Source organism: Gracilinanus agilis, chromosome 5, assembly GCF_016433145.1.
Source record: "Gracilinanus agilis isolate LMUSP501 chromosome 5, AgileGrace, whole genome shotgun sequence".
In the NCBI taxonomy this organism is placed as follows: Eukaryota; Metazoa; Chordata; class Mammalia; order Didelphimorphia; family Didelphidae; genus Gracilinanus; species Gracilinanus agilis.
Genome location: NC_058134.1, coordinates 283,417,588 through 283,431,550, shown reverse-complemented (window position 1 = coordinate 283,431,550; position 13,963 = coordinate 283,417,588). Strand labels below are relative to the sequence as shown.

General features: G+C 49.9%; 2 protein-coding genes across 2 annotated transcripts in view; both read left to right on the top strand.

Annotated features, from left to right (window-relative positions):
* The window catches only part of LOC123250360 (receptor tyrosine-protein kinase erbB-3-like), a 46,260-nt gene extending 40,764 nt beyond the window's left edge, over nucleotides 1-5,496 (top strand). Inside the window, 12 exon segments of the mRNA XM_044679400.1 lie at nucleotides 114-255; nucleotides 858-977; nucleotides 1,286-1,384; nucleotides 1,581-1,766; nucleotides 1,857-2,012; nucleotides 2,221-2,296; nucleotides 2,485-2,631; nucleotides 2,763-2,860; nucleotides 2,946-3,134; nucleotides 3,244-3,315; nucleotides 3,502-3,802; nucleotides 3,954-5,496. Of these exon segments, the coding sequence (XP_044535335.1) occupies nucleotides 114-255; nucleotides 858-977; nucleotides 1,286-1,384; nucleotides 1,581-1,766; nucleotides 1,857-2,012; nucleotides 2,221-2,296; nucleotides 2,485-2,631; nucleotides 2,763-2,860; nucleotides 2,946-3,134; nucleotides 3,244-3,315; nucleotides 3,502-3,802; nucleotides 3,954-4,486 (2,119 nt within the window). The 3' untranslated portion in view covers nucleotides 4,487-5,496.
* Nucleotides 5,497-6,943: 1,447 nt separating this feature from the next.
* On the top strand, nucleotides 6,944-13,659 carry PA2G4 (proliferation-associated 2G4). Its single transcript, XM_044679818.1, has 13 exons — nucleotides 6,944-7,201; nucleotides 8,839-8,967; nucleotides 9,215-9,320; nucleotides 9,482-9,551; nucleotides 9,826-9,918; nucleotides 10,581-10,644; nucleotides 10,837-10,915; nucleotides 11,011-11,089; nucleotides 11,213-11,346; nucleotides 11,828-11,922; nucleotides 12,081-12,208; nucleotides 12,353-12,406; nucleotides 12,614-13,659. The coding sequence occupies exons 1-13, from the start codon at nucleotides 7,114-7,116 to the stop codon at nucleotides 12,677-12,679; spliced, it is 1,185 nt and encodes a 394-aa protein (XP_044535753.1). The 5' UTR covers nucleotides 6,944-7,113; the 3' UTR covers nucleotides 12,680-13,659.
* Nucleotides 13,660-13,963: the final 304 nt, after the last annotated feature.

Sequence of the window (13,963 nt, the reverse complement as noted above, 5' to 3'; positions counted from 1 at the left end):
TATGGGGGTGGAGTCCTTCTCTGGCATCTTCCATTATTATGGGGCTACATGTGGTTTATTATAAATACAGAAGCTTCATTTTGGGGTTGAGTATTGTTCCCTTTATCCTGCAGTAAGACCCATGTGGCTGTGGGCCTGGCTGTGGTGGCAGGACTGGTGGTAATTACCTTGGTCTTACTGCTTGCCTTACTCTACTGGAGAGGGCGAAAGATTCAAAATAAGCGAGCGATGAGACGCTACCTGGAACGGGGTGAGGTAAATGCTCTTAGCATACTTCAGGGACTCCAAAAGTTTCCACTGGAGACCATTTCCCACCAGACTGTTGACCCATTCTCTGTCAGCTCTTAGTCCCCCCTCCCTTCAAGGAAATGGTATAGTGCACTAGAAAGAAAATTTGAGCTATATGGCCTTGAACTCAGCAGGCCTTCCAAGCCTCAGTTTCCTCATCCATAAAACTGGGATAAGATCTGCCCTATCTCACACAATAGTTACAATGACATAAATGTATGTGAAAGTACCTTGTGAACTGATCGAGACTTTTTACTCCCACCCAACCACCACCACCCCCCAACCCCCCGAAAAAACTTCCCTTTAACATCTGTTAACCCTTTCTTGTGATCCCTGACAACCTGGAAAGAAAAAGCCTTTTCTCTGCTAGAGCCCTTAGTACCTGCCCTCTGATTCTGGCAGATTTCAGCATTCCCTACTTCCCAAAGACATTTATGATGTTTTTCCTTCTGCCACTGTGAGCATTAGCTTCCCCTTCATTCACTGCTGTCCTGGGGAACATAAGTGGTTGATGGGAAAGGAGTAAACTCAGGAAGATTTTCCTAATTGCTTACCTCTGTCTGCTACAGAGCTTGGAGCCTTTGGACCCTGGGGAGAAGGCCAACAAGGTCTTAGCCCGAATATTCAAGGAAACAGAGCTGAGAAAACTCAAAGTGCTTGGCTCAGGTGTCTTTGGAACTGTGCACAAGGTGAGGGGAGCACGAGAAGAAAAGCTGAGGCACCAGGGCCAGAAAAGTAGGCAGCATCAATGGAAGAGGAAGAATGGCCAGGGCTGATCTAGGGAGGAGGATGGCCTTAAACTGATGTGGTGCTCCCTGGGCCAAAATAAAGGGAGACAATCAGGGTGGAGTAAGCATTGAAATCCTGGTTCTGTCACAACTTTTGTGTGTGTGTGTGACTTGGGATAAATCATTTGCCCTCTGTCTGTGAAATGAGGATGTTGAGCTGGGTGATCTCTAAGGTCCTTTACAATTCCAGAATCATATGACTCTTCCAGGGCATATGGATCCCAGAGGGCGAGTCTATCAAGATCCCAGTCTGCATTAAGGTCATTGAAGACAGGAGTGGTCGGCAAAGTTTCCAGGCTGTGACTGATGTGAGTGGAGAGATGGTGTGTCAGATGAAGTCTGGGGATGATGCTAGAAGAAAAACTGCAATAGGAATATTGATATTTGGGGTGGGGGTGTGGAGGGAACAAAAGGATGTTCCTATTAGTCAAGGTATGAAAACACGTTTGTGAGAGTCCAGGCGCACATCTGCCCTTTGGCTGAATCCATCTTTGTATTCTCTAGCACATGCTAGCCATTGGCAGCTTAGATCACACCCACATTGTTCGGCTGCTGGGGCTATGCCCAGGGTCATCGCTGCAGCTGGTCACCCAATTTCTGCCACTGGGATCACTGTTAGACCACGTACGACAACATCGAGGGGCTCTGGGACCTCAGCTACTGCTCAACTGGGGTGTGCAGATCGCCAAGGTGAGGGCTTCGGGGTGAAGATGCCCCTGTAGATGGGCAGAGTCTTCCTAAGGGCTGGCTCTCCATTGAGCTCCACCTCCCCCCTTACAGGGCATGTACTACCTGGAGGAACACGGCATGGTGCACAGAAATCTGGCTGCCCGCAATGTGCTGCTCAAGTCTCCAAGTCAAGTGCAGGTGGCCGACTTTGGGGTGGCAGACCTGTTACCCCCTGATGATAAACAACTTCTGCACAGTGAAGCTAAGGTAGGGGTGGGCCTTGGGGTACAGAGGGCACTGGTACTGAGGTAACTGGGAGTGCTAGAGCCTGATAAGCAGCTATTCCTTACTGTCTGGGGGCCAGCTGGGACTGAGGAGGCCAAAGACTAAAATGGGCATTGGTGTGGAGGAAGGAGTATGTTCAGGGGATCCCCAGAAATAACTGCTGAAATCCTCTCCACTCACAACTAACCAGACCCCAATCAAGTGGATGGCCCTGGAGAGTATCCATTTTGGAAAATACACACACCAGAGTGACGTCTGGAGTTACGGTCAGTGCTCACCATTCATATGACCACCCTTTCCCCCACCCGCACCCCACACATTTCAAATGTTCCCTGAACTCTGCCCTGCTAGGCACTTTCTAAAATTACTTCCAGATTCTTGTCTTAGGTTACCCCTTTCCTCAACCTAAATGCCGTGTCTTCAGACTCCTCCTGTCTGCCTTTGTTCTGGCCAGGTGTGACAATATGGGAACTGATGACATTTGGGGACATACCCTATAAAGGGCTTCGACTGACTGAGGTGCCTGACCTGCTGGAGAAGGGAGAGCGTCTTGCACAGCCACAGATTTGCACAATTGATGTCTACATGGTCATGGTTAAGTGTGAGTCATTCCCTTACCAATCTTTGTCCCCTCAGTGTCTTCACTAACCCGGACCATTTGACTTCCCACCTTCCACGGGACCCATGTTAACAATAGCTCTTTTTCATGCCTGTTTCCCTTATCTCAAAAAGGCTGGATGATTGATGAGAACATACGACCAACATTCAAAGAACTGGCTAATGAATTCACCCGAATGGCACGAGATCCACCACGCTATCTGGTCATCAAGGTGAGAAGCTGACCATAAGTAGAGCTCAAGCAGGAGGGCTGAAGCTGTCAGTCCCTTTAACAACCTATCCCTCAACTCCAAACAGAGAGATAGTGGTTCTGGCCTGCCTCCTGGTTTGGAGCCACCTGCTCTTACTGACAAAGAACTGGAGGATGTAGAGACACTGGAGCCAGAGCTGGAGCTGGAATTGGAGCTGGAGGAGGAGGAAGAACTGGCCACCACACTAGGCTCTGCCCTCAGCTTGCCCCTTGGCACACTGTCTCGACCCCGTGGGGTAAGGCATTATCTTCTCCCCCTCCCCAAAAAATGTCCAACACTGTATATAAATAGAACTAAGTTCATGAGCATCCCTGTTCTGAGTGCCACTCTTGTGTTCTCCCCAGAGTCAGAACTTTCTGAGTCCTTCCTCTGGATATATGCCAATGAATCAGAGCAACCTTGGAGGCACTAGACAGGTAAGACTTGCCCATCCCTTTACAAGGAAAGCTGTTGGAAGACTGAAGATCCTTGGATGTAGCAGGGAGTCCACTGAAAAGACAAGTGTTTAGGGATTGGAGGCTAGGGTTATAGCCTTGGAGGGTTCAGTGAACCAGTAGGCCACTTAACCTCAATCCCAACTATGAGCATGTTTTTCTTCCTAGAGTTCTATGATTCGTGGGAGTGGTGAACGATGCCCTTGCCCAGCCTCTCTACACCAGAACTCACGAGGCCGACTTGCATCAGAATCGTCAGAAGGCCGAGGGACAAGCTCTGAGGCTGAGCTCCAAGAGGCGGAATCTGTATGTGGAAGCAGGAGCCGAAGCCGGAGCCCTCGGCCTCGAGGGGACAGTGCCTATCATTCCCAACGCCACAGCCTCCTCACCCCACTCACTCCACTCACCCCACCAGGACTAGAGGAAGAGGATGTCAATGGTTATGTTATGCCTGACACACATACCAAAGGTACCTCAGTTTGAAATCTCCTCTGAATTTTTTCACTATCTTATTAACTCTCATTCTCTCTGATCCTTTCCATGACTCCATCTACAAAGCACTTTCTGGATACATCCCCACACCACGCTACAAGTTCTTTCTCTATTTCTACTGCCCCCAGGTATTCCCTCTTCCCGGGATGGCACACTGTCATCGTCTGTGGGCCTCAGTTCCCTTCTGGGCACAGAAGAAGAAGAGGAAGAAGATGAGGAGTATGAATATATGAATCGGAGAAGAAAGCAGAGTCTGCCAAGACCCCCAAGGCCGGGATCCCTGGAAGAGTTGGGCTATGAGTACATGGATGTGGGATCAGACCTCAGTGCTTCCTTAGGCAGTACCCACAGCTGCCCACTCCATCCTGTGCCTATCCTGCCTGCTACAGGAACTACTCCTGATGAAGATTATGAATATATGAATCGTCGACATGGTGGAGGAACTCAGGGAGGGGATTATGCAGCCATGGGAGGTTGCCCAGCAGCAGAGCAAGGGTATGAGGAAATGGGGTCATTCCAGGGCACTGGGCACCATGTCCCTTGCATCCATGATGCCCGCCTCAAGCCCCTACGAAGCCTAGAGGCCACTCACTCTGCTTTTGACAACCCTGACTACTGGCACAGTCGACTTTTCTCCAAGGCTAGTGCTCAGGGGACATAACACTTCCTCCTTGGGACATTGTGGGGGCTTTTTATGGCAGCTGGCACCTCTAGAGGGCACCCCTCTTTTACTACCCTTTCAGTGCTATCTCCCAGTGTTCCCTCTATCCTTAGGCTCTCCTCTCAATCCCTGGAGGTTATCTTGATTCACTCCTACTTGGTGTGGGGGGGGTGCTTTTAAATACCACCCCACCTCACCCCCAACAAAATGTATGTAGTGTTATCAATTCTGCACTTTCTTCTCTAGCTCCTCCAAAAGATCTGGTGAGAGTTGGGAGGGTTTCCTTTATGCTATGTGCCATCCCCACCTCTATGCTACCCAGATACCTTAGGGGGAATCCCTGGAGATATGAAGAATTAATTCCTGTGTCATTTTTGCTGTTCAAGTATTCCAGTTAGTATTTCTGGCTCTTAAGAAAACCTCTATATAAAGTCTAGCTATTTGGTAGGGAATGGGACAATTTATTTCCTACCTACCCACACAAAGGCTGGAGCTGGACCAGCTGCTTACTACCTCCCCTAGTCAACAGAGCTCAAAGGATGGAAAGAGGAAGGAGGTAAAGAAAACCATAAAGACAGGGCCCTTGGAAGTAATTTCTTTTTTTAAAGTTTACCATCACTGACCAAAGTACTCACACATACATAAAGCTGGAGCAGCAGAGAAGACTGGATGAGAGGGGGAAAAAAAAAAAAAAATCTCCTACCATTCACATTTATACTTAACCACACTTCTGTGCATGTAAAAAAACTACCTTCATATAATCCAAGGGCTTCCTACTATCCCAAAGCAGATTCACCAGAGTCCCTAAAAGCAATTTTCCTGGACCATGCCCAGTCCAGTGATAGTGAGGGACCTCCAGTTGGTATGGTAGGAGGGTCCAAATTCCCCAATACCCATCTCTTTTTGGGGGAATGGGAGTGGGGTGGAGAATCTCAGGTGTGTCACTGAAGGAGCTGTATTTTTGTTTTGTTTTGTTTTTATACGTGTTGGAATAAAAATGTCAAAAGTTTTATCATCTTCCTATATGTGACTAGTAGGAATTTACATATGGGATTTGATGAAGAAATCCCTCTTCTTTAACCTCTGTGTACCCCATCACAATAAGAACTCTCAAATTCCTGAAATGGGAGAATCAGAATCTGGGGCCTTTTAGGTCCTATTGTCAGTCAATATGCGTTTGTTAATCTAATCCTTTAGTTCACAGATTTAGACTAGACGGGATTTAGTTCGACTCTCAGAAAAGAAAGTTAAGATCCTTAAGTTTAGGTGACTTGTCCATGAACATGTGGGGACACGTGGTAAGGGTGTGACAGAGCTGGGTCCCCAGACTCCAGATCCAGCCCTGTTTGGCACCAAAATCTGAAACTTTTCTAATAAGAATTCCCTAACAGTGGACCATTTTGGCCCATGCAGTGGGAAGCCGGTGCCTCCCCAGTTATCTCCAGTTTAGCTATGTGTAGCTTGTAGGTACCATACATGTTTGGGGCTTTCTGCCTTTCCTTGTAATCACAGGGGTTAGGACAGTGCGTGGCACAGGGTAGGTGCTTTATATTAAGATGACTGGGAAGTACCCCACCCCACCCCGGTCTAGACCGTCCCCTTTGGGGCAGTTTTTCTCATGGGGACAAGCCTAGCCCGCCGCTGCCCCTGGCCCATCCCTCCCAAGGTAGGCTCTGCAACCAAGCCCATCTAGAGCAGGGGACGATCGGTCAGGCCATGCCTGCCACTGTGACTACGGGCCTCTCCGGATCTCGGTCTCCTCCGTGGCGGGCCTCTCCGCAGCGCTTGGGCCAGGGCCAGGACCTTTTCTATCCTCCCAGCCGGCTGGCACAAATTCACTAGAGCTTCGCCTCGCTCAGGCGGAACAGGTCTAGCCGGCGCCGGCAGCCTCGGCGGGGAAGGGGAGAAACTCCGCCCTCCGTGCCCTGCCCTCTCCGCTCCTCAGGGCCTCCCAACCCACCCAGCCAGCCCAGCCAGCCCTACCAGCTAGCTACCGAGGCAGCTACATCCGACAACAAGACTCCAGAGCGCCGGCCTTCCTCCGGACACACCCAGCCACCCGGGCCTTCGGGGTCCTCGGGGCTCGGGCCCGCCCTTGCCCCACCTCCCACGGACTCGTCCCCGCCTCCTGTGCATACGGGTTCTTGCCGCGATGCCCTCTGGGAGGTGTAGTTTTCCTTCTGACCGAGAGGGCGGGACGCTCCCTTCTCTTTTCCTCCCACTTCCCACCAGCCCCGCCTTCCTGCCGGCCGACCAACTCTTCCCAGCGTGCCCGGCGTGTGGACAGGCATGTATGGAAAGACTCTGGGGCCTGACTTGGCGGGCGCCAGGCATGCCGGGGGTTGTAGTTTACGTAGTGCCGCATATCGCTGGTGACCCGTGGTGGCGGAGACTCGCCATCCCAGAGTGCCCCACGCTGGAACCCGCGCGCTTGCTCGCTCGCGCCTGCCCGCCCGCTCGCCCGCCTGCTCGCGCTTTCTCGCTCGCTCGCTCTCCCTCCTCCCTCACGTACCGCGGGGGCTCCGGCCACAGGCGGCGGCGGCGGCTGAGCAGGAGACGACCGCGACGGCGGCGGCGGCAGCAGTAGCAGCAGCGGCGGCGGTGGCAGCGGCGGAGGCGGCGGGAAGATGTCGGGCGAGGACGAGCAGCAGGAGCAGACGATCGCCGAAGACCTGGTGGTGACCAAGTACAAGATGGGGGGCGACATCGCCAACCGTGAGTGCGGCCCGGGGGGCTGAGGCCAGCGGGCGGGCGGAACCCAGCGGGGGAGATTCTGGGGCCGCGGCTGCGACCAGGGCCGTGCGGAGCGGCTGGCCAGGGGCCGAGCGTGGGGACCCTGGGCGGTTGGGGCGCCGGGCAGTTGGCAGCGAGAGAAGGGCGCGCCCCTCTCGGGCTCCGGGGGCCTCGAGGGAAACGGCGCCGGGGCTAGGGAGTCAAGCTGGCCTCCGCATCTGCCCGGGGCGGCGGAGCCGGCCCGGGCACGTGTTGGCCAGTGCTCCATGCGGGGCTCTGCCGCCGCCGCTGACACCAGCTGCCCCGCCACGTGCTTCGATGGGGCCTTTTCTTCTCCGCGCCTCCGCCTCCCGAGGGGGGCTCCCCCGAAGCTCTGGGCTACTGCAGCCAGCCCGATGCCCCTAAGCGGTGTTTCAGCGCACTCCTCTCCTGCCCTTCCCCCAGCTTCCCCCTTCCCAGCCACCCCGGGGACGGCAGGTATTAGCTTCCCTCTCCCCGGGCACTGACATTTCCTTGGGGCCATTCTCGGAGTCCCTTCGCACTCGGGCTGCGAACTGGGGAAAGGCAGGGTGGGAAGCTTCTGCTTTCCCAGCCCAGAGAAGTTTTCCCCTTTCTTTGGCTCGCGCTGACTTTGCCAGCGGTTGTCCCCTAGCTGTCCCTGCTGCCGGGCAGGTGTCTTCATTCCCCTCCCTCCAGAAGCCCCTTGGACTCTCTCTCGGGACTTGTACCCCTGACCACACTTTGGAGAGCCGCACTGGCTTTTTCTTTTGTCCTGAGTGACTTTCGATAGGAAGGTGGAGATTGGTACTGTCTCTATCTAGTACTTAATCCTGGCCTGAGACGTCTCTTTCAGATTACTGAAAAGGTGGCTCCAGTTTGGGGGTTGAGTGTAGTTGGAGCCCAGAGACCAGTTGCTTCTTTTTAAGATGTCTTTTCATACATATTAAAGCCCTCTACTAGGGTGTTTTTAGAACTTTTTGTAGGGTTTGTCTGTTTGAAGATTTGAGGATGAGGAAAACGATTCACTCCACTTGGTTCTGTTGAGTATTTAGAATTCTTGGCTGCTTCTGACCCATGTGCTCAGCATCTGATTTCATTCAACTTTTTCTTAGGAGCTTTGGGAGGAATGGGGAAGTTTTTGTGAGTTGTGCTTACCTACACTCACCTAATTTGAAGCTATCAGAAGATAGAGGGGAGCATTTAACAAGGCATCAGTCTCAATAGTCAGCCCTGGCTTCTTTCTGTTCTTGATGCCTATAAACTGCATTTTAGTTTGCTTTCTTCTGCATGAGTTCCTTTAAAGTTCATAAACCCTATCTCCTACTACATAATCAAAGGTGTCACTCATCTTCCTAAATAGGGGTGGGAAAAAAGGTCAGGCTGTGACTGCAGTTGTCATTAAGTCTGTTAGGTTCTGACCAAAAGTTGAGAAGAAAGTTTTGTTTTTATAAAGGAAAGGATATAGTTTACTTTTGGGGGGAGGCAATGTCTAGGTTTTCTAGGGATATTACTAAAAAAGCAAGGGGCCCAATCTCCAGCTTGTTTTACCAAGGTTGTGTCCAGTGCTTGGAAGGCTGAAGTGGTGGGATTCTAAGTAAGGTACCCATCTATCCTACCAGGAGTCCTTCGGGTGGTGGTGGAGGCATCAACCTCCGGTGCATCAGTGCTGGGTCTGTGTGAGAAGGGTGATGCCATGATCATGGAAGAAACAGGAAAGATCTTCAAGAAAGAAAAGGAGATGAAGAAAGGTAACCAGCCCCCTTCTCGTTTCCTAAGTTTCTCGAGAACTCATATGACCAGAAACTTAAGTAATCATCTTTGGGGTTGAAATACTTGGGAGTATAGGTGGGGCAGGGGACCAGAGACCTGTCTTACCCAATTCAAAGTGGCTAAGCCTGGGTGGAGGCTCTGGTGAAGGCCCTATTCCTATTTGGCTTAGGGGTACTAGAACTAGGGAAAAGCAGGCACTGGGGCTGACAGTCACTTTTTTTACAGGTATTGCCTTCCCTACAAGCATCTCGGTAAATAACTGTGTCTGTCACTTCTCCCCCTTGAAGAGCGACCAGGACTACATCCTCAAGGAGGGTGACTTAGTAAAAATGTAAGTTGCTGACTCTGAACCTGTCAGAGGTTCTCCCTCTTCTCAGCCTTGGTCCAGCTTCTCTTTCCCTATGGTACCAAGGCTGATCCCAGAGCTCTATGTAGGGGCATGTCATTTGTAGAATCATGTCCATAACACTGTGTTCCATCTGTGTCTTTTAGTGACCTGGGAGTCCATGTGGATGGCTTCATTGCAAATGTGGCCCACAGTTTCGTGGTTAATGCTTCTAAGGTATGTAGCTTGACCTTGAGGAGGCTCCCCTTGTTAGGTTTAAAAAGGAAGCTGTGTGGGTGTGACTGCATTGTCAAAGTCCTCCCCCACCCAACTCCAAGCCATTAAAATATATAGACTTCTGTTTGTGCCAGCAGAAAACCAGGAGCTTGTTTAAAGTACCCCTTCCCTAAGTTCCTCCTTTGATCTGGGAAGAGAAAGGGTAGCAGTTATGTGGTTGCAAGGATCATGCTCAAGGGAAGGAAGGTGCTGATTGCTCCTCTCTTATTTGCAGGGCACCCCAGTGACAGGAAGGAAAGCAGATGTGATCAGAGCAGCTCACCTGTGTGCTGAGGCAGCCCTGCGTCTGGTCAAGCCTGGAAACCAGGTATAGAGAATGCTTCATACAGTTGTACCAAGGCTTGTTCCTTTCCTTCATCTCAGCAACCAACCCCATGGCTAGCTGCCTCCTAAGGCAAGGTTTCTTAACCTTGGTTCTCTGTGGACCTTCCTGAAACCTATTCAGCTATTGCCACTTTTGTTTGTCTCTCTTCCTTTTTCTCCTGTTTTTTTTTTTTTTTCCTGCCACCTTTGTAGCTTTGCAATCTGTTGCTTTCGATTTTCTCTCTTCATTCTTTCTTCTCATCTGGCCCATATCTGAAGTAAGAACAGCTTGATGGGAATTTAGCAAATGTAGCTTTAGGGTTCAAGGGTCATGGGGATGATAAGAGAATGAAAAAGTTAAAAGGGCATGGTTCTCAAAAGTGTAATTCAGAGACATCTTGGGGTCCCAGGAGACGATTGTCATAATACTTAACATTTTGGTTTCTAATGTAACAAATATCAGCAGATATTGTTGATGTTCTTCCAGAGGTCTTAAAAATTTTAAGAGTATAAAGGGGTCCTGAGACCAAAAAAGTTTGAGAACCAGTGCTCTAGGGTAGTTCCTGTTTTTTCCTTGCTACTCTCTCTTGGTGTTGGCAAAGTGCTAAGACTTTTGACTTGTACGTTTTTGCCCTCTTGCCCTGATTTTGATCTTGTGCCTTCTAGAACACACAAGTTACAGATGCCTGGAACAAAGTTGCCCATTCATTTAACTGCACACCAATAGAAGGTGAGATTGGTTTGAAGAGTCTGTATGTCCAGGATGAGTGTTCCACTGGGAGATAAGACTGTCCTGCCCCAGAGCAGACACCTCAGTCCTGAGTTCAAGATCTCTTAGAAACTGCTGAGGGAAGGGGATCCTGACAACTTCCTTTTTGTGATACTGGGTGCTATAGTCTCACTCTTCCCCCTCTCCTTATAGGTATGTTGTCCCACCAATTGAAGCAACATGTCATCGATGGAGAAAAAACCATCATTCAAAACCCCACAGACCAGCAGAAGTAGGTCCAGACTCTGTGTTTTTAAATCTTTCCATGTTCCTTCCTAGTCTCCCTAACCTCAATGGTTAATCCTCTTTTTCTTCTATTCCCAACAGGAAGGACCATGAAAAAGCTGAGTTTGAAGTCCATGAAGTCTATGCTGTGGATGTTCTTGTGAGCTCAGGAGAGGGGAAGGTGAGCTTCCTTCCAGATATAGAAAGGGAGCAAAGGTGGAAGTTTACTTCCGTTGTTCGTGAAGAAGTAAAGTTTGGCTGGAGAAGGGCCCAGCTAGAGACTTGTCCCTTGTTTCTTTTGTAGGCCAAGGATGCAGGACAGAGAACTACCATCTATAAGCGAGATCCTTCAAAGCAGTATGGTCTGAAAATGAAAACTTCCCGTGCCTTTTTTAGCGAAGTGGAGAGGCGATTTGATGCCATGCCATTCACTCTCAGGTACCTGCCCTGGTGGGGACAAATTGGGGACTAGGAATGACTCAGACCCTGCCTGTACACACCCGTCCTTCCTGGGATCCATGACCTGCTCAAGCTTGCCTCCTCCAAGCCAAAGGATTAGGGAGCAGGAATGTACTGAATAATTCTTGGGATGAAAAAAAGAGTTTAGGGTCTGATGCTTAGAAGACACTCTTCAGCTTGTTCGCTCTCCAAATCTTTATCCTCAAAGTTCAGCTCAGGTACACTTCTTTCCTGGTCATCCCAGGTGTCATACTCTTCCTCTTCAAATTACCTTGTATTGGTTGTGTTCCTATTGTAGGCCCCCCCATAAGCTCCTTAGGGGCTTTATTTTTGTCTTTGTGTACTCATCATCCAACATAGTGCCTTGAATGAATTAGGAGACTAGTTCTTGGGGTTGAATTATTGAAAGCACAGTTGGGGTGGGAAGGATTCCTGAATCCCTAAATCTTCTCAAATATAGGGCATTTGAGGATGAAAAGAAAGCCCGGATGGGTGTGGTGGAATGTGCTAAACATGAGCTACTACAGCCATTCAATGTTCTCTATGAAAAGGAAGGTGAGTACTGGCACCTCAGGGCTGTTACAAGCAGTGGTATATTAAGTTCTTGGCTCTTATGCCTTGACTTGGGGAGGTACAGGGAGGCCTCAGCATATCTGAGAGGAATAACTGACCTTCTACCTCCCTCCCCCTCACCTTTTTCCCTTCTTCTATAGGTGAGTTTGTTGCGCAGTTCAAATTCACAGTACTGCTCATGCCCAATGGTCCTATGCGGATAACCAGTGGTCCTTTTGAGCCTGAGCTCTACAAGTCTGAATTAGAGGTCCAGGATGCAGAGCTAAAGGTCAGTAGTGGTAGAGAGAGGGAGAGGATCCAGGACTTGTATGTGTCTGCTGATCGGGGAGGAGGAGGAGGAGGAGAAGAAAGCTTAATGGGATTCAAGAAATGAAATGCTGAGTGTCATCTGCTTTCTTTCTCCTTCCTCTAGGCACTCCTTCAGAGTTCAGCCAGTCGGAAGACTCAGAAAAAGAAAAAAAAGAAGGTTAGTTATAATCCCTTTAGATTGGGTTCATAAAGCCATCTTGATTGTGATTGTCAAGGAGGGGGAGGGAGGTGGAAAGGGATTCAGACTCTAGTAGTTGGCCTTACTAGAAAACACTGGCAGATTTGTCTCTGTGCCCTAACCCACCAAATTACCCAGACACTAACCCAGCCCTTTAGAGGTTTTTAGTTGTCCTTTCCATTCCAGGCCTCCAAGACTGCAGAAAATGCCACCACCGGGGAAACAGTGGAAGAGAATGAAGCAGGGGACTGAGATGGTTTCCATCTCCCTAGCCCAATACTCCTCCCTATTTCCCCTCCTACTACACCCTGGGCTCCACCAAGAGCGGTTCATCTTTTCCACCCAGGACCGCTGGCAGAGGCGGGAGCCTCTCCCCCCATCCCAGTCCCTACAACCAACCCTCCTTCCAATGACTACCAGCTCCAACTGACTCTGGCCATGGGAGGCTAGGGCTCCTGGCCATCGCAGACTACTTTAAACAGAAATAAGAAATTGAATAATAAAATCAGGAGTCAAAACCTGTCTTCAAGCCCCTCTTTCTAACTTTTTGTATTGCTCTCTGCTTGGGCAAGGTCGCCCAGCTCTACAGGGAGAGGCAGATGGCCCATCTAGCTCCACTGCCTCCCCTGGAATTTTTTACTCTCATCTTTCCTATTGTCCGTATCTCATTTGTCTGGGGTGCCAGCCCCTTTCTGCCTCTTCAAGTCTTTGTCTTGCCTCAAAATGGGGTTGGGGAGGTGTCTTCCTCCATTACTCATTTTAATTCTTATGTAGCAGAATCTTACTCAGATCCAGGCTGTCTGGCCAGGCCCCTCCCATTTTGTAGGAGCCGGAGCCTGGGATTCACCTGGGATTCTCTTCTGTTGGATGGATCCTCTTGTTTAAATTTTTAGTTTTTGCAAGGACAGGATCCACTTGTTTTCTCGCAGAACTATAAGGAAATGACCCTTCCTGACTCAGCCTTGTACCTGGAATTGCTCATAGTTCTCAATCTAGAAGTGAAAGCCCCATCTGCCAATGTGGTTCCTGTGTGTGGTGCTCTAAAAGTCCTCTCCTGAGAGAGAGAGGGCAGGAGTCAGGGGAGCTGATTGACTCTTAAGGAGGGGGCTCCTCCTTTCAGAAGCTGTTGACTTGGATTGTACAGATTCTTGGGGCTTGGGATTGTGGGAGGGGCGGTTAGTATGTGGGGTCTTGTCTTGGGGAGCTGGGGCTCCCACTAACTCATGGGGTTTTTAAACGCAGTGAGATTGCGTCAATAAAAGAAATTGGATTTGCTGATGATTTTCTGATGTGCCATTTGTAATGCTGCTCATTTGGTGATGGGTTGTGGGGAGGGGGTGGTCTGGGTAGAAGATGTGTCTTGGGTAAGCAAATTCCAGTGAATTGGAACAAGGTTCCCTCTGATATGATAGCTCCCCACTGTCTTAATAGGAGGACCATTTATACCATCTTAAGTTATATTCTGTTCTCTTTGGGAGCAATGAGAGTAATCAAAATCCCACTCGTTTTTCTGGATTAGAATTTTAAGATTTGTAG

Excerpts from the sequence above, each read along its gene's own strand:
- PA2G4 (XM_044679818.1), top strand. The coding sequence starts at position 7,114 with ATGTCGGGCGAGGACGAGCAGCAGGAGCAGACGATCGCCGAAGACCTG. Across the intron at positions 9,919-10,580 it reads TGGTCAAGCCTGGAAACCAG|AACACACAAGTTACAGATGC; the intron begins GTATAGAGAATG and ends TGTGCCTTCTAG. Across the intron at positions 11,923-12,080 it reads TGTTCTCTATGAAAAGGAAG|GTGAGTTTGTTGCGCAGTTC; the intron begins GTGAGTACTGGC and ends CTTCTTCTATAG.